Source organism: Lepidochelys kempii, chromosome 26 (genome assembly GCF_965140285.1).
Source record: "Lepidochelys kempii isolate rLepKem1 chromosome 26, rLepKem1.hap1, whole genome shotgun sequence".
Taxonomy (NCBI): Eukaryota; Metazoa; Chordata; order Testudines; family Cheloniidae; genus Lepidochelys; species Lepidochelys kempii.
The window spans coordinates 8,092,712-8,112,940 of NC_136405.1; the positions used below are offsets into that span (position 1 = coordinate 8,092,712).

At 43.9% G+C, this 20,229-nt stretch overlaps 1 protein-coding gene across 2 annotated transcripts in view; it reads left to right on the forward strand.

Moving 5' to 3' along the window:
* Positions 1 to 14,229: 14,229 nt before the first annotated feature.
* The window catches only part of DPYSL2 (dihydropyrimidinase like 2), a 91,996-nt gene continuing 85,996 nt past the window's right edge, over positions 14,230 to 20,229 (forward strand). For both annotated transcript variants that reach the window (XM_073324853.2, XM_073324854.2), the window contains exon 1: positions 14,230 to 14,583. In XM_073324853.2, the coding sequence (XP_073180954.1) occupies positions 14,245 to 14,583 (339 nt within the window). In that variant the 5' untranslated portion in view covers positions 14,230 to 14,244. The remainder of the gene's footprint in view (positions 14,584 to 20,229) is intronic.

Here is a 20,229-nt window from a genome sequence, read left to right on the forward strand (position 1 = left end):
ACACATCTGTAATTAAAACAAATATCTCTGATATCACAAATGTATTTTTGAATCTTTATTTTCAGTTGTCTGGAAAGAACTTACCATCCACAGGAAATCCATCGGTTTTGCATAGCAGTGTATTCCCAGGGAAGCTTTGTTATGATTGGAGCTAGTAGCATTCTAGATGAAGAGATTTGGTGAGATCTGCCTTTTTATGCCCACTTTCTGCTGACGAGATGCACTGTAATTCCCTTGAGGCGTTACTCTGCATTTGTGTTTCTTAAAGGGGCAGTCAGTTACAATCTCAGGAATTAATGCGGTTTCAGGGCTAGCAGGGACAGAAGAGTTCTAAAACTCTTCCATAGCAAGATTATAAAATGTTCCCAATTTGTGTAGGCCATTCAGGAGGGTTGCTGGGGTTGAAGCATCAGCTTTAAGCTTTGAATGGGAGCTGATGAGGGGAAGATAAAGGCAGAAGGATGGGGAAAAGTGGAGGGAGAGAGAAGATGGGAGGTATAAGAGTAGAGATTTAGATGAGGATCTCACCTTTAGGCCCTGATTCAGCAAGTCACTTAAATATTTGCTTCACTTTAAGCATGTGTGTAGTCCCATTAATTTAAGCCTGTGCTTCAGTACTTTGCTGAATTAGAGCCTTTAATAGCAACTTCCTCTCAAAGTGCTTTATGTACTGATTTGCGGACTAACCTGAAGTTCACCTCCATGACAACTGAAATGCAGCCCCTTCTGGTGTGGAACGGAGCTGCTGTTTGACACTGCACACCAAACATTCAGCGATCTTTCAGACAAGTGGAAAAGAATACCATATACAGGGAAGATCTGAGGCTGACATAACGTATTTACTTGAATTGAAATTTGACTGGTATGGTAGGGGTTAACACCCTGGCTCTTGTGAAAATGTCAAGAGCCTATTTAATGACCCAAATGCAGTCAATACTTTTGTTTGAAGTCTCATCTCAAAGGCAGAATCTGGGGTGAAGGAGCTTGCACTGTTGCCGTTCATGCTTTACCATTGCGGGGATAGATGAAAGAATTTAGACTCCAGAGACGGTAGTGTGGCACTTTTCACAAACATTCATTTATTTTTTAAAGAATCATTTTGAAGGGTGAGATTTTGAAAGGGCAGTTAGATTTCCAGCTCCCATCCAAAGTCAGTGGGAATCAGGTGCCTAATTTGGAAATGCCTTTGGAAAATCTATTCCTAAATGTCTAAATATTTGTCCTACTGGCTGTGGGCAAGATGGCACAACGTAGCTTTTAGGCAATCTGTTTTCATGGACTAAAACTCATTGGCAACAAACCCTGACTGGCAGAAATTCACCAAGACTGGTTTACATGAGTCGAGGTTGCCGAGGACAAAAACCATAAAGGAAAACAAGGGTAAGCAAGAAAAAATGGAGCAGGAAAATAAATGAGCTTTGGGCATTTCAATAGACTTAACTCATTTGCCCAAAGACTTTCTTTTGGTCTTTAATGTTTTCAAATGACCATCGTTCTCTTTTGGAGTGCTCAGTATCAGGAGAGGCTGTCAAACAGTTCAGCAATTATCATATCCCAAAGGGAAGCTAGCTAATGATTTCTCTGGCTACAGCTTGGTCTTTCAGTTTTCATGCTATGCCAGAATAGTTCCCATTTAATCAAGCGTTTTAGGGTTTGGTTCTTGATGTTAGTGTATGATTCTGAAGTGTAGTGAAAGCTATCCACTTCTTCCTCTTGATACATCGCCATTGCCCCATAACATGAGAATTATGAGGTTGCTTGATTAAATCAGTGGTAACTAAATTGATAACCAATAAAAGAAAATAGTTCTTCCCATAGCAGGTGCTCAGGTAGTAACATTCATAGGCTGTTACAGAACTGCATTAAAAAAGTGGATAATTCCAATGGCTGCAAAATGTTTGTTTGTGGAGATGGGTTCGAATCAGAACCTTGAATGTGATCACCTGCAAACTTTGGGGAAGTTTGGATTTGGATGTGGCTTTAGAGCCAAGCTTTGTGGCTCTGCTCTTCTTGAAGCATCATTTAAAATGGAGCAATCAAATTTCAATCTTCATCTTCACAGGGGTCAGAAAGAAATCCCCCCCCCTCCAAATTCAGCAAGAATATGTGTACTATAAGAATAAGTGTACTATAGATTCTTTTACCTGATGGGCACTGCCCAAATCCCAATATTGCTTTAATGGTGTAAATATTTTGGTGTAAATAATGGTGTAAACCTAGGATAAATCTGTATTCCTGTAGCTAATAAATTAATCGGGGATGAAATCTTCCATTGAAGACAATGGAAGTTTTGCTATTGGCTTCAACGGGGCCAGTGTTTCACCTCAGATGTCCAAAGAAATCTGGCATGCAACTGTGCATGAATTTGTATGGCTTTTTGTGCTTGCAATGCACAAATTAAGCACTTACATGCACAAGTGCCTAATTTTCATGTTTGGTTGCAAATTAAGCACGAATCGCACCCCTAAAATCTTTGAATAGCTGGAGTCCTATCCTCAGCTGGTGCAAATCAGCATAGCTTCACTGAAGTTAATGAAACCTCAATTTACCCCGGCTAAAGATTTGACCCCTGCTTCATCACATTAATCCTTCCGTCTTTTGCAAATATACAGGAAGAAATGTATGTTTCATGGAATTTTGCCTTCGCAAACGTACATATTTGAGGGGTGCCAAAGTCCTATGTTGCATGATAAATTTAGCATACATTGAAGATAAAAATAATTGATTTTTTTAATAATGAAAGCTCCAGCTTTTGAGGCAGTCTGTCATTTGCTTTTCATAATGGCGACATAGGCAGAATGTTCTGCTTTAATTTCTGTCTGAGTTCTTAATCTTTAAACAATGAACCAAATGACGTATTTGGGGCAAGGGTCTCACCTAAAGGTTGCAGGGGAGTTAAAGTAACTTAAAGCTTGTATTGCATTGCATTGCATTATTAATTCAAATAAAGTTTGCTCGTTCAGCTGCACATTACACATGTAGGTACTTATGGAAAGGGAATTTAATAAAGCAGAAATTACACTTCTATTGTTTTGTGCTTGAGAAGTCAGGTGGGTTGTTGCAATCTAGTGAAATGTAGGATCTGAAATATGTAGGATCATGGTATTAGCTAGATGCAACATGGTCTAGAAGAATGAGTGCACAGTTGTATGTCCTGAGTTTTCTTGAGACAGTGTGGTCTAATGCATAGGGCACTGGCCTGTCAGGAGGCCCCAAGTTCTAAACCCCACTCTGCCACAACCTACTGTGTGTCTAGGAGCAAGTCAATTTTCCTGTTTCCCCATCTATATATCTTAGCGTTATACTCTGACCAATCACGATAGTGTCCAATACCTCCGTGTAGAAGTAATAGCAAAATCCCTAGTGGGCTTTGTGCAGCCCTTTGTGTGTCTTGTCTATTTAGATGGTAAACTTGGGGCAGGGACTGTATCTTGCTCTCTGTTTGTACAATCCTTAGCTCAGTGGGGTCCTCATCTCAGTTAGGGCCTTAGGCACTACCATAATATTAATAGTATAAACCTACCTCTGCCACCGACTCACTCTGTAGCCTAGGGCAAGTTACGTGACCTTTCTCCCTCACCTTCCCCATCTATGATACGGAGATAACACTATTTATCTTTAAAGAGAGTTGAAAAATATTGGCTAAAAATTCTTTCGATGCAGTTTTCGTTCCCTAAATTATTCAGCAAATATTTCCCCTTCCATTATTAAAGCAAGTCTATTAGTTCATTGACTAACATCAGTGGACGAATTTATTCAGTTAAGTTTCTTGTTGATTGGCAAATAAATTATTGGCAAATAACTGTTCACACTTTTTTTTTGTTAGCTCTGCTAACCTCGTTCACAGCAATATTGCAAGGGTTAATTAATGTTCATGAAACACTTTGAACATGGGAAGTGCTGCATAAATGCTAAAGGCTGTTACAGCCTGATTCTAATCTCACTTACTCATCTGTGTAACTCAAATGGGATCAGTTCTTTACTCAAAGCCGGTTTTACGTTTGTAAACTCCATTTACTTTAAAGGCGTTTCATCTGTTGACACCAAGGTTAAATTTGATTCATTGACTGCTGTAGAATTACTCCTAATTTACATCACTATACGTGAAATCCAAGTCCGGGCCCAAAGGTATTTAGGTGCCCAAAGATGCAGAAAGGCACCTGGTGGAATTTTCAAAAGGCCTTAGGCACCTAACACATTTCAATAAGTCTGATGAGTTGTCTACACTTGCAACATCTACATCATCACAGCTGTAGTGCTTCCGTGCAGATGCTACCTGTGTCGATGGGAGAGGTTCTCCTGTCAGCATCGATAATCCACCTCCCCGAGAGGTGGTAGCGAGGTTCTTCTGCTGACCTAGCGTTGTCTACACTAGCGGTTAGGTCAGTTTAACTACATCGCTCAGGGGTGTGGATTTTTCACACCCCTGAGTGACATAACTACGCTAATGTAAATTCCCAGTGTAGACCAGCCCTTATGCTCCTAAACACCAGATTTTCAAAGGTATTTGGGCACGCAACTTCTATTGATTTCAATGTGAACTAAGCTTCTAAACACGGACCCTAAGTGCCTAAGGGCTTGTCTACATGGATAATTAATTCACAGCAAGCTGGGGTGTGAATCTACCCCACACTAGCCTGCCGCGCTCTAACCATTTGTGTGGATCCTGCTGACGCACATCAATAGTTTGTTAATGTGCTTTGATCAAAGAGGACTAGATCAAAATACATTGACAAACTGTTGAGGTATGACAGTCAATCTGTGGCAGGTAAGTGTGGGGTAGATTCACACCCCATCTTGCTGTGAGCCAACTAAGGTAGACAAACCTTTAAAATAACTTGGAGCCTAAATGCCATTTTCATTAGTAATTAAGGACATCTGAAAAATTTACCCTTACCTTTAAGCATGTGCTTAAATTTCCTATTCAGGAACTGAATTGTGTCAAAGTCCATGGGACTTAAACACGTGCTTAAAATTGAGCATGTACTTAAATGCTTTCCTAATAGACATGCCTTTCTGGATCGTGGTATCTGTACTTCTTCATGAACTCGGTAAACTGATTAGTTGCTCTAAATATTCCAGCGTATTGGTTGCTAGTCTGTATCTGTTTTCCCCTATTAAATATGAATAAATAATACATACAAGTAAAATTGTATCAAAGATAAATTGTATCAAAGATAAACTTGAACCACACAGGCGCAGGTTTAAATATGCTGTGCTGTTAGATGGACCTGAACTGGAAAATTACTTTCAAACAAAAGTGAACTCTGGAGAAGTTGGATTCTAGATCCAGACGCAGCTGTTTGGCTGTTCTGTGGGGGGCTAGAATGTGAACAAGGAATATGAGCAACAGAGCGCTCTGGAGCTGTTCAGATTAGGCTCTGAACTCCATATTTGGGACTGATCTCTGGTTCTAAGTATCACTGTGCTTCACCTCAGAAGGGCTGGGGCTAACTTTTTTGTTTTGGATGGATTTGCATGAGTCTGAGTTTCAGGCAGGAACAAAAATTCCCCCATAAAAAACTGATGGAAGCTCACCTGCTTTCACATCAGAATCATGTGAAGGATAGGTCCATCAATGGCTATTAGCCAGGATGGGCAGGGATGGTGTCCCTAGCCTCTGTTTGTCAGAAGCTGGGAATGGGCGACAGGGGATGGATCACTTGATGGTTACCTGTTCTGATCATTCCCTTTCGGGTACCTGGCATTGGCCACTGTCGGAAGACAGGATACTGGGCTAGATGGACCTTTGGTCTGACCCAGTATTGCTATTCTTAAGTAAAACCATTAATTTTACATTACTTTGATTCAAAATCCTAGACTGGCACCAGGCTTGCTCTAGGACCTGCCATCATAATCCAGGAACCTGCCGACGAACCTAGGCTGAACTTAGTTGGCAAGGAAATCTAAAACCAGGTGAGTACTTTGCAGTTTGGGGGTTAGTTTGACCATTTTGCACAGCCTTAGGTGTAAGCATTGCCCTGTTTTCACATAATGCAAGTGGGGGAAATTTGGTCCACTTTCATGATTTGAATGGACAACAGAAGAGTTTGTGTCTATTAATTACTGTAGTTGTTTGATGAAACACCCGTTTTGCCTCCATGGTTAATGGGATATGGTAACAGGTTGATGTGTGTATGTGATATTGTACATTGATTTGTAAGCACGGCCTCATATTCTTGATGCAAATGCCACTCGGTGACAAGTCACGTGGTTTGACCTGTATCACGTGGTATTTAAAATATGCATGCTGAAACTTGTTTTACATATGCTACAATGGGAGTAACAAAAAGCTTGACACTTCCACTTGCAGCAGATTGATTTATGGTGGTGCTTACGGAGCTCCTGTGTTAAGTGCAGGAAATACCACAAATATGGGTAAAAGGATAATGCTGTGGTACGGCAAATGTTAAGATATATTGTCCCTCACTGTGCGCACATGATTGGGTCAGAGCTTCACCTGGGGTAAATCAGTGGAGCTAAATTGATTTGCTCCAGTTGAGGATCTGTGCCCATAATCTCGAGGGGCCAGATTGTGAACTTCTTACTTACACCGAGTAGTGCCTTAATCCTGGAATAGTCCTATTGAAATCAATAGGATCCTCTGAGGAGAAAGGTAATATGGGTAAGTGTATCAGAATTTGACACTATGTGAATTAGACGTAGTGAGCCTGATTCTGAGCTCACACCAGTTTTACAAAGCTGTGCCACTGACATCACTCTCTCTTTATGGTGGTCTGAGAACAGACTCGGGTCCATCGTACTTCCACGCATACATGCTGGTTTATGTGTAACAGATAGGGAATCTGCATATTGGCGCACTGGTTTCGGTCCAGGTGAACATCACATTGTATCTGTATGACAGTTTTGCAATTTTTCAGGGAGTTACTGTTTGTTTGTTTTTGTTTGTTTGCCATTTCCTTTTCTTCTTCTTTTTATAAACAACTGTCCGTTTGTGAGGCAAAGGGAGAGTGATATGGAGGCACAGAGAATATACCAAAGGTTATGCAGGTAAAAGATATAAATGGTTATACAGTATATACATGATGAGGGGGTAACAACACTCCATAGGTACACTGGTCACAGAAAGTCAAGCTGATGTTTGGTGCAATAAATCCCTTTGCACACAAAGAGCAGGCATCACTCACTGTTCTGGGCTTGCGGGTCTAGGGAGGCATTGCTGAAGATACCACAGCTGCTAGGTGATCCAAAAGTCAAAAGTGTATTCTTCTTGCACACCTGAGAGTTTGACCTTTCCTCCCACAATCGTCCTGTGGACAGAGGAGGTCTCCTGGGAGGCTCTGAAATCCTTCCAAGGCTGTGATTTCTGAGATCCAAGATAGGTCCCCACCTGCGCGACAGCCAACATCTTGACCAACATTGGGCACTGAACTGAGGACATCCAGAGCATGAGTCTCTACAGCTTGAGGTAAAGAACCAGGTTCTCATACCAAGAGCTGGACAAGACCCATAGCCTCACTGGACTGGATGCTGAGGACATGTATGTCATCCACTGGCCACTGGGGTACAATTGTGTCTAACATAATTGGGTGCTGCACAAGTGTGGATGTGACTCATGGCAGTAAATGTGCTAGAGACAGTAAATGTGTGCTCAGGCTGGGGCGGGAGGGTGTTTAAAGGCCAGAAGAAGGAGTGTGAGAGAGATTTCTTTCATGATTTGGTCCCCACCAAATATGGGTTGTAATTGTTTGATGAAACCCCTATACCATCATTTTGTCCAAACCATGGAATCAGCCATGGGTTCTAGGATGGCTCCCCAATATGCCAACCTCTTCATGGGCCACCTTGAGGGAAAATTTATGGGAAAATGTGCCACAAAACCAACTATATACCTGAGATGCATTGATGATATTTTCATCCTCTGGACAGAAGACCTAAGATCCCTCATAGATTTCTACCACAACTTCAACAACTACTAACGGTCCATCAAACTCTCTCGAGAATGCTCCCACACCAGCATCAACTTCCTCAACACCATGATTAGCTTAAATGATGCAACTCCACAAACAATGATACACAAGAAACCCACCGATCACCATATTTACCTTCACAGATCCAATAATCGCCCCAGCCACACACACAAATCTGTTATCTACAGCTACATGCTCAGCTACCACAGAATTTGCTCGAAAGAGAAAGTCTGGGATACATACCTAAACACACTTAAAACCACCTTCGCTAAACAAGCACACTCCACCAGAGAGAAGCAGATTGCATCATGGAACAGTCCACCCAAATACCCTAGAAGAACCTGCTTCAATACAGAAAAAAACAACAACCCAACCCTGACCACAGATGCTTTGTTATCACCTACCACTTCACACTGGAACACATACAGGGTCTCATTAAACTATTACAACCCATATTTGATGGGGATCACATCTTGAAAGAGACCTTTCCTGAACCCCACTCTTCTAGCCTTCAAAACCCGCACTCACCCATCAGGAGCAAGCTCCCCACAGACCTAGACATACAAACTCAAAGTGGCATCAGACCCGGTTAGAACAACCTATGCAAAACCTGCAGACATATTTCCACTGTTATGATGATCAATACCTCCCACAACACACCTTTTCAAGATTCATGGGTCCTACACATGCTTATCACAATATGGGGTACCAGTATCTCATCCAGTGAATCAAAATGCCCCAATAACAACTAGGTGGGTGAAACCAGACAATCACTGTGCCCTCAAATGAACTCACTCAGAAAAATGATAAGAAAAACATCATATCATCTCTGGGCGAACACTTTTCACTAGGCGACTGCTTCATAGCTGATCTTTCAATGCTTGTCCTCAAAGGAGACATGCACAATATCATCAAAAGGTGACCTTGGGACCTTAAATTGCTAGACACTGAAAGCCATGGGCATAACCGCGACGCTGGTCTTGTCAGCAAGTTAAGGAAGTATGGGCTGGATGAATGCACTACAAGGTGGGTAGAAAGCTGGCTAGATTGTCGGGCTCAACGGGTAGTGATCAATGGCTCCATATCTAGTTGGCAGCCGGTATCAAGTGGAGTACCCCAAGGGTCGGTCCTGGGGCCGGTTTTATTCAATATCTTCATAAATGATCTGGAGGATGGTGTGGATTGCACTCTCAGCAAATTTGCGGATGATACTAAACTGGGAGGAGTGGTAGATACGCTGGAGGGGAGGGATAGGATACAGAAAGACCTAGACAAATTGGAGGATTGGGCCAAAAGACATCTGATGAGGTTCAATAAGGATAAGTGCAGGGTCCTGCACTTGGGACGGAAGAACCCAATGCACAGCTACAGACTAGGGACCGAATGGCTAGGCAGCAGTTCTGCGGAAAAGGACCTAGGGGTGACAGAGGACGAGAAGCTGGATATGAGTCAGCAGTGTGCCCTTGTTGCCAAGAAGGCCAATGGCATTTTGGGATGTATAAGTAGGGGCATAGCGAGCAGATCGAGGGACGTGATCGTTCCCCTCTATTCGACATTGGTGAGGCCTCATCTGGAGTACTGTGTCCAGTTTTGGGCCCCACACTTCAAGAAGGATGTGGATAAATTGGAGAGAGTCCAGCGAAGGGCAACAAAAATGATTAGGGGACTGGAACACATGAGTTATGAGGAGAGGCTGAGGGAGCTGGGATTGTTTAGCCTGCAGAAGAGAAGAATGAGGGGGGATTTGATAGCTGCTTTCAACTACCTGAAAGGGGGTTCCAAAGAGGATGGCTCTAGACTGTTCTCAATGGTAGCAGATGACAGAACGAGGAGTAATGGTCTCAAGTTGCAGTGGGGGAGGTTTAGATTGGATATTAGGAAAAACTTTTTCACTAAGAGGGTGGTGAAACACTGGAATGCGTTGCCTAGGGAGGTGGTAGAATCTCCTTCCTTAGAGGTTTTTAAGGTCAGGCTTGACAAAGCCCTGGCTGGGATGATTTAACTGGGAATTGGTCCTGCTTCGAGCAGGGGGTTGGACTAGATGACCTTCAGGGGTCCCTTCCAACCCTGATATTCTATGATTCTATGGCTCATTACAACAATTTGTGACACACCACATTGCCTACCACCCTTAATGGCCCACTTCAAACCCTTTGTGCTTAACTATATAACCCCCATTTCCCCACTTCATTTCAAGTGACTGCCTCCCACGTCTTCTGCTTCACAATCTGTCCCAACTTGTGTTTAGTTCAGACACTCTGTTTTCTTCCTCAGACCTGAAGAAGACTTTGTGTCGCTCAAAAGCTTGTATCTTCCACCAACAGAAATTGGTCCAATAAAAGTACTACCACATCCAACTTGTCTCTGTAATATGCTGGGACCAACACATCAACCACAGCACTGCAAACAGTAAACGTGCTAAGCATGTGTGTGAATACCAAGCTCAGACGCGCTTAGGCCTGTTGGCTTACATTGAGCTGCCTAACTTGAATTAAGCACAGTCGATTTAACTGTGAAATGCAGACAAAACCTCTGAGGTCCATGACTGGTCTTCATCTTCACCAAGACGTCCTCCGACTCCCTGCCTTTGCTCCGTCACTACTTTCCATGTTTTCTGTTGTGTAAACATGAAAACAAACCGACAAGCGGCATTTGATCTGCTGACATTTATGTTTATAGCTCTCTGATCTGCAGTGAAAGAGACTTAGGTTGATGAGTGCACTTTTTATAAAGGAAGAAATTAACGGAGTAGCAATAAAACTGTGGAGTTGCATAGGTTTACTAAAGAATTACAATTCAAACCTACAAAAACGAAGAAGATAAATTTCAGAGGATAAAGTGACTGTAACTGATCATTTTTAAAGGCCTGACTCTTGGTTGATTTTACAGGTCATAACAAAACCTCAAAAAAATTACACCCCATTTTCCAATATAAATAAAATGATCATAAATTGACAAAACTGTAAGCCAAAGGTCCCAGAAATAACAAAACTGAAGAATAGCACCATATAGACTTGGATTTTCAAAGGAAGTGTCATGCCAGCACCGTTAGGATCCTTTGAAGATCACACCCATAGCTCCCCAAAGCCAGTCATGGGGAGTTATTCTATTGAATGGGCTCTGATACCCCGTGCTTGATAAAGGAGGCATTGGTTATGCCTGACTAGCTGATGTGTGGAGAGTGCTGCTCAAGAAACGTTGAGGTCAGATCAACCTTTGTTTATAGGCTGGTGGGGGAAAGAGGTTACAGAGGTGATGGCTGGGCCACTCGAGGGTAGCTAGAGTTTTGTAATCTTCCAGTCTGATTTCAGACCATGACGGAAGAGTGCATGATGAATCTGAGACAGGTCTCCACGTTGTTTTGTTAGTTACTTAGGGAACCTTTTGATCATGAGGTTAGATCAGGCCTGACAGCATAGACGGATGGATCTAGAATCGGGTTGCTTCAGAGGGGTTCTGTAATTTCTTTTGTATGGATGGAATCCTGCAGGATTAAATTTTATTGCCTCTGTGGTTCAGTATACATGTGAAACCAGAAAGTTAGACACTTGATAGTGCTCTGCATCCTTTCCAAATCTTGGTAAGCATCTCATAATTCTCATAAATCACCAGTTACCACGGTACCTAAACACAGCACAGCAATTAAAGTCCACGCTGAACGTGCCCAGAAGTGTCATACCGATGCGGAAAGACGATGGCGTTACTTGTGGAAAAGGGGAACTGGCTGTGGGACGCTGCTTGATCTGTGATTGCGCTATGCATTGTTGGCATTTGCCGTGGTGAGGCAGAATGGGGCCATTTCTGAGCATGAGAACAGTGTGGAGGCCTTGGGTGTAGGAGTAGCCTTGATGAGCTCTGAAACACTGGGAAATTGGGAACTTTTCTTCAAGACCCAGGTCTCTTCCCAGTCCTCCATGCCTTCATGACCCCCTAGGCTGGGTTATGGAATTTCAGTCTATTTAGATGTTTCTTTGGTGGCCATCACTGTGGTACCCAAGCGCCTTCCAGGGATGCGTTGAGCGATAAATGAGCCTTATTTCGGGGTATCCCTGAAAAGCATCACTTACGTTGCAGCAACTGCAGAATGTGTCAGTACAACTGCTCCGCGATTTTAACAGGCTGAAGGCTCTGTCCGTGCCCTCTGAGGCTGATAGTGACTGCCTATTCAGCAGTGGTTTGGCTATTAATATTTATAAAGCTTAAATAATACAGGATTCAGTTTACCTGATAGACCATATGTTGCCCTGAGTCCCATAAGGGCACCTGAGATTGGCCTGGCTACAGCCCAGGGCCATCCCCAGATACAATCTTGGGAGGAAAAGGAGGAGTCGGGTTTATTCCCTTGAGGACCTGTGTCTTTGGACTGTTCTCCCCCTCATTAGTCACCAGAGCACATCGCCATCATCCTTCAGGGCAACACTCCAGGCTTACTTCTTTCCTTTTTAGTTGAGTCTTTTAGAAATGGGTTGTGCATTTATTTTATGCCTTCTCTTGCATCTGACCTTGGCATTACTTGGGCACTTTGCCTTATTAGTGACAATATATTGATTTTTTTTAAAAAAATGTGTTTCTCACTAAGGTGCCTGCTACCCTTTTGGGCACAGTTGCCTCTAAATTAACATTTAATGTATGCATATACATAGATGCATATTAATGAATAATGCATAGCAATGAATAGCTTAGCAACTGAGTTTGGTTCAGAACAATATTGAATGTGGATTTAGCCTTAATACAGATTAGCATTATTAACGACATGTATCAGATGGGTACAGCTACATTAAACCTATTGTGTGTTGTACCACTTACCTTTGTGATAGAAATATCTCTCCTCCCCTCGCCCGCCCCACGTACACAGACTCACAGTGCAGTTGGCTGCAATCAATCATTGAGAAATTATCAGGGCAACATTTTTTCTCTCTCTAGACCTTTGAACGGTTCATTTAGATATGAAAAATGATGGAATAAGATTTTTTTTTTTTAAATCTGTTCACCTTCTCTTGGGAGGCTAGGCATGGGAGCCAAGGACTTCAGTGTGTTACAAGGGAGAGGGGTGTGTGTGTGTGTGGACAGTAACCCAGCAGCTAATGCAACGCCCTTAAATAATAAAAGGGTGGAGGGATGGATGGAAGCATTGCAATATGGACATGATCATCTTGCCAGCTCCCATCGTACCTGCCTGTGGCTGATCCCCCCCCTTCCTCTCCCCCTAACAATAGCAGCCGCGTCTCTTCTGAGTCGTGCAGAGGGCAGGCTGGTGCTGAAGGGACAGCGCCTGGAAAGCCGCGCTGGGCAAACCCCCCAAGATGAGCAGGGCTGGGCGACTCCCTTTCATCGGGGCGAGCAGCTGATCCGCGGGGCTGGGGTGTCTCCCACCCCGCTCCAAGCTCCCAACGCAGGGGCTCTGCGAGGAGCTGGGAGGGGAGGGTTTATCGCGCTCGCTCTCTAGCCTTGAACCTTAATTTAAATTAAATCTCAACAGCCATTTAGTGCCTCCCCTCTGCCCCACCCCCCCTTTTAGGAGTGAGATCTGGGGTGGGGGTCTGGCACTGCTGGGTGTTTCCCTGTCTTGCAAGGTCACTAATTCCGGAGGTAAGTCCTGATTAATGGGCAAATTTCCTTGTCTCTTTCTCTTCCCCATCTCTGACTGTCTCCACCCGCCTCCCCCCACGCCAGGGGACGCTGCATGAGCCGGGTCACCGCTGACCCCCCCCCCCCCAATATGATTCAGCATTTCGCCCCCTTCCCCTGCGGTGCTCACCCTCCAGCTGCTGCCTTTGGAGAAAGTGAGGAACAAAAGGCTAAGGCCGCGCTTCATTTGCAAGGGGGTAGGGCAAGGGGGGGGGGGCAGATCCTTGGCAGCTAACACGACCCGCTCCCCGCCCCCAAGCAGGGGGGAGGGTCGCTGCTCAGAGCAACTTGTAACAGCAACACGGTCCGGGGTTTTTTTGTTGCTCCAGCCCAGCTCGGCTCTGTTTGCCAATTCGCCAGCCCCACATCACTTCCGGATCAGGCCCCAATCTCTGCTGCAGAGTGAGGGATTTTTTCCCCCCCGCCCCCCTCATCATCTGGGGCGGCTGGGAACTTGAAATCTCCTCTCTCCTGATTGCAGCAGCCTTGCCTTCAACTTTGCATTGCATCTCCATCTCTATGCACCGAGCGAGCTCGCCAGCCTCCCCTCTATGAGGGCAGGAAATCCACATCTTGCAGCCCTGTTGCTCTCTCTCTCGGGGTGTGTGTGTGTGGGAAATCTTGATCCTATTTGTTGTTGTTTTTCTTGAACAGGGAGACCCCCCCGCCCCCCCCCCCCGGAGCCATGGCCGAGAGGAGGCAGGGTGAGGAAGAGGAGGTCCCAGCCTTCTTCAAGAACCTGGGCTCAGGCAGCCCCAAACCCCGGCAGAAATTCTGCGGCATGTTCTGCCCGGTGGAAGGCTCCCTGGAGAACAAGACCATCGATTTCGATTCGCTCTCGGTGGGACGTGGAGCCAGCAGGATCGTGGCCCAGCAGAGGGACGTGGCCCACCTGGGCTCCGGTGCCCACTCCCTGTCTTCCAGGCAGGGCAGGAAGGGAGGGGAGCCACCTGTTGAATTCGGGGGAAAGGTGGAGATCAGGGCGGCTGCTGGCAAAGAGGCGCTGCAGAACCTCAATGACAAGGTGGGTGCGGATGGCTCCGGGTGTGTCCGAGAGGGAGATCTGCAACTCACCCGCGAGTTAAGCTGGGGGGGGGGAGGTGATCTCTGATCAGGCTTCCATTAAGCATCATGCCTCCTCATTGCATTCAGCCTGTTTCAGTGCTCACCGAGGCAGCAGCTGGTCCTAGCCTCTTATCGCCAGACTTTAAATGTCCCTGCATTCTTCTGCAGGAGGGGGAGATTGGCAGAATTAGGGAGAGGACCGTTCCCCCCTTCCCCCCCCCCCCCCGCGCACACACACACTTTCCTTTCCATCTGCTGATGGAAGCTGACTTTGTTTCTGAACAGCACCCCTCTAGCACAGCGCCCCACCCATCTGATGAATGCAGCTCACCACAAGATAAAATGCAATTGTCAGCAAAAGACTGGGCAGCAAAATCTGATGGCCAAATCCCTGCCGATTTACTGAAGGTAAAACTCCCCTGGGGCTCAATTCTGAGGGCCTTGCCCAGATTTTTTACCCAGGCAATGCTCTTCGTGGGAATTTTGGCTGAGGAAGAATTTTAGGGATTGGCCAGTTGACTGAAATGGGCATTTTGCCTGAGTAAAATCTTGCATAGGACTGAAGGAATCTGGGCTTGGATTGTCAAAGAGGGACTCAGATCCCATTTAAATAATTTTATCTCCCATAGACTTCTTTGAAAATCCTGGTCTTGACCCTTAGTCCCAGTTCTCTGCTAATGTGTCAATCCATGTATAATTAAGGACCTCTTTGTCCCTTAACAACAAAATAATTCAAGGCCATAGCTTTGGCTGATCACATATACTTTCGTTCCCAGGTAAATTAAAGGAAATCAACTCAAACAAGCTTTATTTAGATTTAAGCCAAGAAATATTGTCACTCTGTGCTCTCCTCTGACAAACACAAGCTTTGAAGAGTCCAGGTGAATGAAGAGTCGATCAGGAATCTGACAAACTTCTAGTAGCAAAGTAGGAAAGAGTTCTTCCAAGTATTCCCCCATGTCCACACCCCAAAGGTGCTTATGAAACAATTCCAGTCTCTTAAGAATTCATCTGAACAGCTGGTACCCAGATGCTGATTCACCAATGGTGTGGATGGTATATTCGAGGCAAAAAAAGTGGGTGAGATTGTCCATTTGGGCTTGACCTTCAGCACTGATAAATCGAATGCGAACTTTGGGTACTCAGCACCTCTGAAAATCAGACCCCATATCCACCTGCTACTGCAAAAACCCAAGGCTTGATTTTGCCAACATTGATGCCTGTGAATGACTTGATTCAATTAAGTAGTTCAGTTAACTAAGTGAGATTAATCTCAGGAATACAATTACTCATCTGCATCAATGTTTGCAGGTTTAGGGTTCAAGGAAGTTTTGCGATTCAAGACTTAATTTTATGTGGCATCTTGCGTACAAACCATAACTCGTGATGCTTTGCAATGCTACTAGTAGAGGACTGGACATGTGTTCTGAATAATAATAAAAAGGTGCAGTTTTTGTCTGGTGAGGAAAAAAGAATCTCTTTTAAATAATACTCGAAAACAGTAAATATGGGATTATTTGGAGGAAAAATCAGGAATTGTAACAGAATATGAACTGTTTCAGAACAGCAGCTGTGTTAGTCTGTATTCGCAAAAAGAAAAGGAGTACTTGTGGCACCTTACAGACTAACCAATGTGTTTGAGCATGAGCTTTCGTGAGCTACAGCTCTAGCATTTTATCAGTTTGATAGTCACATTTTCATTCTACCTTTAATTAAGACGGCACAAAATAATGGCATGATCCACTAGAATCTTTGAATTGTGTCCCAGCATAATGCTGGCACCAATATGGTGGGTTTTTTTTTTTCTAATGGTGGTGTGAAGTCTTCTGTGGCAAATGAAGTAAGAGAGATTGATTCTCATTAGCAGGAATTTATGGTTTCCCAGGTGACTGCATCTGTGTATTGTATTGAATTGAAGTGCTAGGTCCTCAACGGATATAACCTGGCTGTAGCTCCTTATTGAGGATCAGGCTCAATATATTTATATAAGAAAGGGGAAAGAAAGCACTTCAAGCTACGAGACAAAATTCAGACTTGTGTTAAAAGGCTAAAAGCCCACTGGCTTTGCGTTTAATACCCGGGGTCTGAATTTGGCTATTTACTTTCACACCTCAGTTGCACAACATAGTTTTATTAGCACACTGCTAATCGTGTCTAACCTAGCCAAGAACAGCCTCTCTACATTTCTGTATAGATAATGATAATGTGCAACCTAAAAACAATAATAAATTCATTCATGGGTCCCCGAAGTTATGAAAAACGTAGTTTATCTAACAAAAGCCTAGATGTCCTAACACTCAACTAGCTTTAGCTTGGAGACTTGAGAATTATTATGGCCACAACCAATATTCTTAAGAACCCATCTATTTTTGATGGTTGGTACTCTGGTCTAGAAATCCAAGGGCCATATCACCAGGTGGTATACGTGGGTGATGGCTCTGTTGGAATTAGTGGAGCTCTGCCCAGTTACATTAGCCAAAGATGTGATTCAAAATATGTTAAAGCACAGTCATCGTTTCTTCCGGTGTGTACGATGACCCTGCCTTATTCTCAGCCTACATTGTTAGCGAGGCAACTAGGACCAGTACATCTGGTATTTTTCTGTACTCTTAACTATCCAGAGGATGAAAAAGGAATTTAATTGTCCTCCATTAAATGGCATGTGTAGTTCTGCAGAATAATGAAATCTCTCTATGTCTCGCTGGTGGTCTATGGTATTCCACAGGGATCTAACGCAGTAGTATCTTATGGACATGGTGCTCCATGCTTCCTGGCTTAAAATGATCCCTAGAGACATCAGGAAGAGTTTCCATCATACTTTACAAAACATTTCACAGTTAGGTCTTTAGAGGCAGTGTAGCCCAATCAACAGGGCAGACTGTGGGAGATCTGGGTTCTGTGCCAAGCTCTGCCACTGACTTGCTGTATGGCCCTGGGGAAGTTACTTCACTTTTCTGTTTCCCCTCCCATTCTTTGTCTTCTTAGTTTGTTAACTTTTGGGCAGAGAATGACTCACGCTCTGGGTACGGCAACATGGCAGCCAGGGGTGGGATTTGTCCATGTTGTTGTGCTTGAGTTAGTTTGCGAAAAATAGCAGGGAGGATGCTGTGGTACAAGGCTCGAGGGTGACCAGATGGCAGACGTGAAAAATTGGGACAGGGGGTGGGGGGCAATAGGCGCCTATGTAAGGAAAAAGCCCTGAATATTGGGACTGTCCCTATAAAACTGGGACATCTGGTCACCCTACAAGGCTCCAATGCCAGCTGTACGAACAAGTATGTACCCAGGCGGGTCAGCAGGCTTGTGCATCCCACACTGAAGCCTGGGCCAGGGTGTCCTCATTTTAATTTTTAGCGGGAGTACAGCTCGCTCAGATAGGTCTACACAAGCTGCCATTCACACCCCTGCTGCGGTGTAGATGTTTCCAATATGTCTGAGCATCTGCTAGTACAACACCTAGCACAATGGGGCCCCGATCTTGGTAGGGGCCTCTACAAAGTACCATCCTAATAACAGCAGCCCGACTCAGGTAAAAAGTCCCAGTGATTTGCTGGAATAAAGACGGCAAGGTGAAGCCCAAAGAGCGAAATCATGAATTTCATTTCACTGCCCAAGTGGAGTGAAGTGCAAGGAGTAGAAGCAAGCAAAACCCATGCAAAGTAAATGAGATGAAGAAAAAAGAAAACGTTGAGAATTTTTTAAAATTTAAGGTGTTTAATTATTAAACTTGCTATGTCAAGCGCTTTGAGGTCCTCAGATGGAAGGTGCTATAAAATGCACGGCATCGTTACTATTAACGATCATTTTAAACCCAGGCCTATGTACAGTCGTCTGCGTCCATCAAAAATCAGGGCTTCTGATTTAACTTCACAGTTGGATTTTGAATTTCTCCACCACTGGCTCCAGTCCTTTAAAGAACAGGCATTTGAATAAAAGATCTGTCCCCCAAAAGGCCAATTTGAAGTTTTGAGGTTGCTAATATGTTGACAATGTGTGATGATTCCGTACAGAAAAGTGGTTATATAGTTATTATTTGTATTATAGTAGCATCAAGAGGTCCTGTCAGATCAGGGCCCCATTGTGCCAGGTAGGGTGACCAGATGTCCCGATTTTGACGTCTGGTACTTTGGCTGCTAGTATAGGTCTCTATCCGCTATAACACACTGCCTCCCACAACACCTCGCGCTGTCACTCAGACAAAATGTAGTTTTTCTATCAGTCATTCATTAGTCGTATGGAATAACTGGCAGCAGACAATTAGAACACAATGTAACTGCCATTAAAAATATAGATTATCTTGTGTGTGCTGCTCACTTGATTTTTCTGCTCAGAGAGAGATCTAAAAATACCAGGCAGCTCCATTTATTGTTACCAAAGCTCTCGGTTATGCTAACACACTGGAAAGGTTAATTAAAATTAACAACTGTTTGAATCTGGTTTCATTGCAACTCTGGTCTTCCTGTGAGGCAAATTCTAAACTTCTTTTGTCATAATAATGATTATGGTAATGCCTAGAGTTCCCAACCAAGACTAGGGCCCCATTGTGCTAGGCACTGTCTAAACACATTGTAAGAGACACACCCTGCCCCAAAGAGCTTACAGTCTGACAGACAAAGAGTGCAAGGGGAAATAGAGAGGTGAGGTGACTTGCCCAAAGTCACTGGTGGAATAAAGCTGAGGTCTCCTGATGCTCACTCCAGAGCCCCTTTCACTTGGACCATGCTGCCCCTCCTTGGCTTGGCCATGTGACCGCTTTGTGCTTCAGTTTCCTCCTTTATAAAGGGGAATAATAATACTTCCCTATCTCAGAAGGGGGGAGAGGTTGTAGGTGATCAGTGTTTGCCCTTTGTCCCAAGATATCCAAGCACTTTATGAAGCAAAGCACTATTACGGTGAAAATGTTGCTACTAATGGAGGTCAGCTTCTAATCCAAATAAAGATGAAGGTTATTTATTTCTCCCTTTTTGGCTTCTTCCCTTTGCACTCTATGAAAGAAGCTGTCATTAGGCGGAGACTCAGGATCTACCTTGGCAGTCCTTTTATTCCCATTGAAGTCAGCGGGCATACTGAGTGCTGACCGAAGGACAGTTGGATGCTCCAGTCCGGATGTCTAGTTATCCAAAACTTCTATCCTAGCTGCAGGGGTTATTAGACCATCACTTTATTTTGGCACATCCACCTTTTGGGACCTGTGAATTCAGCAGCTTTGGTGGGCCCCTGATTAGAGCGTGCGAATAACGTATTTTTTGGCTCATGGAGCAATTCCAAAATAATGACGGGGGGGGGGGGAATAGTTTCACATTGAGCCAAAAACAAAATTCTTCAGAATTTTCAGTCAATTGAAAATTTCAAACCAAAAACCTTTCTTGTCAAACTAAATGCTTTGTTTGACCTAAAACAAACGGTTTTATTTCAATTTCAACCATCTGAAAGGGTTTTGACTTTTTTAAAATATAAAATTGAAGGAAATTTCAAAACAAAAAGTTGTTTCAAACCAAACAAATCAAAATTGGGTTTTGGTTTTTTTTACACAGTTTATCAAAACTGACCCAAATTCACAAACTGTTTTGGTGTTGCTGAATCTGCACTTTCCACCTAAACCTTT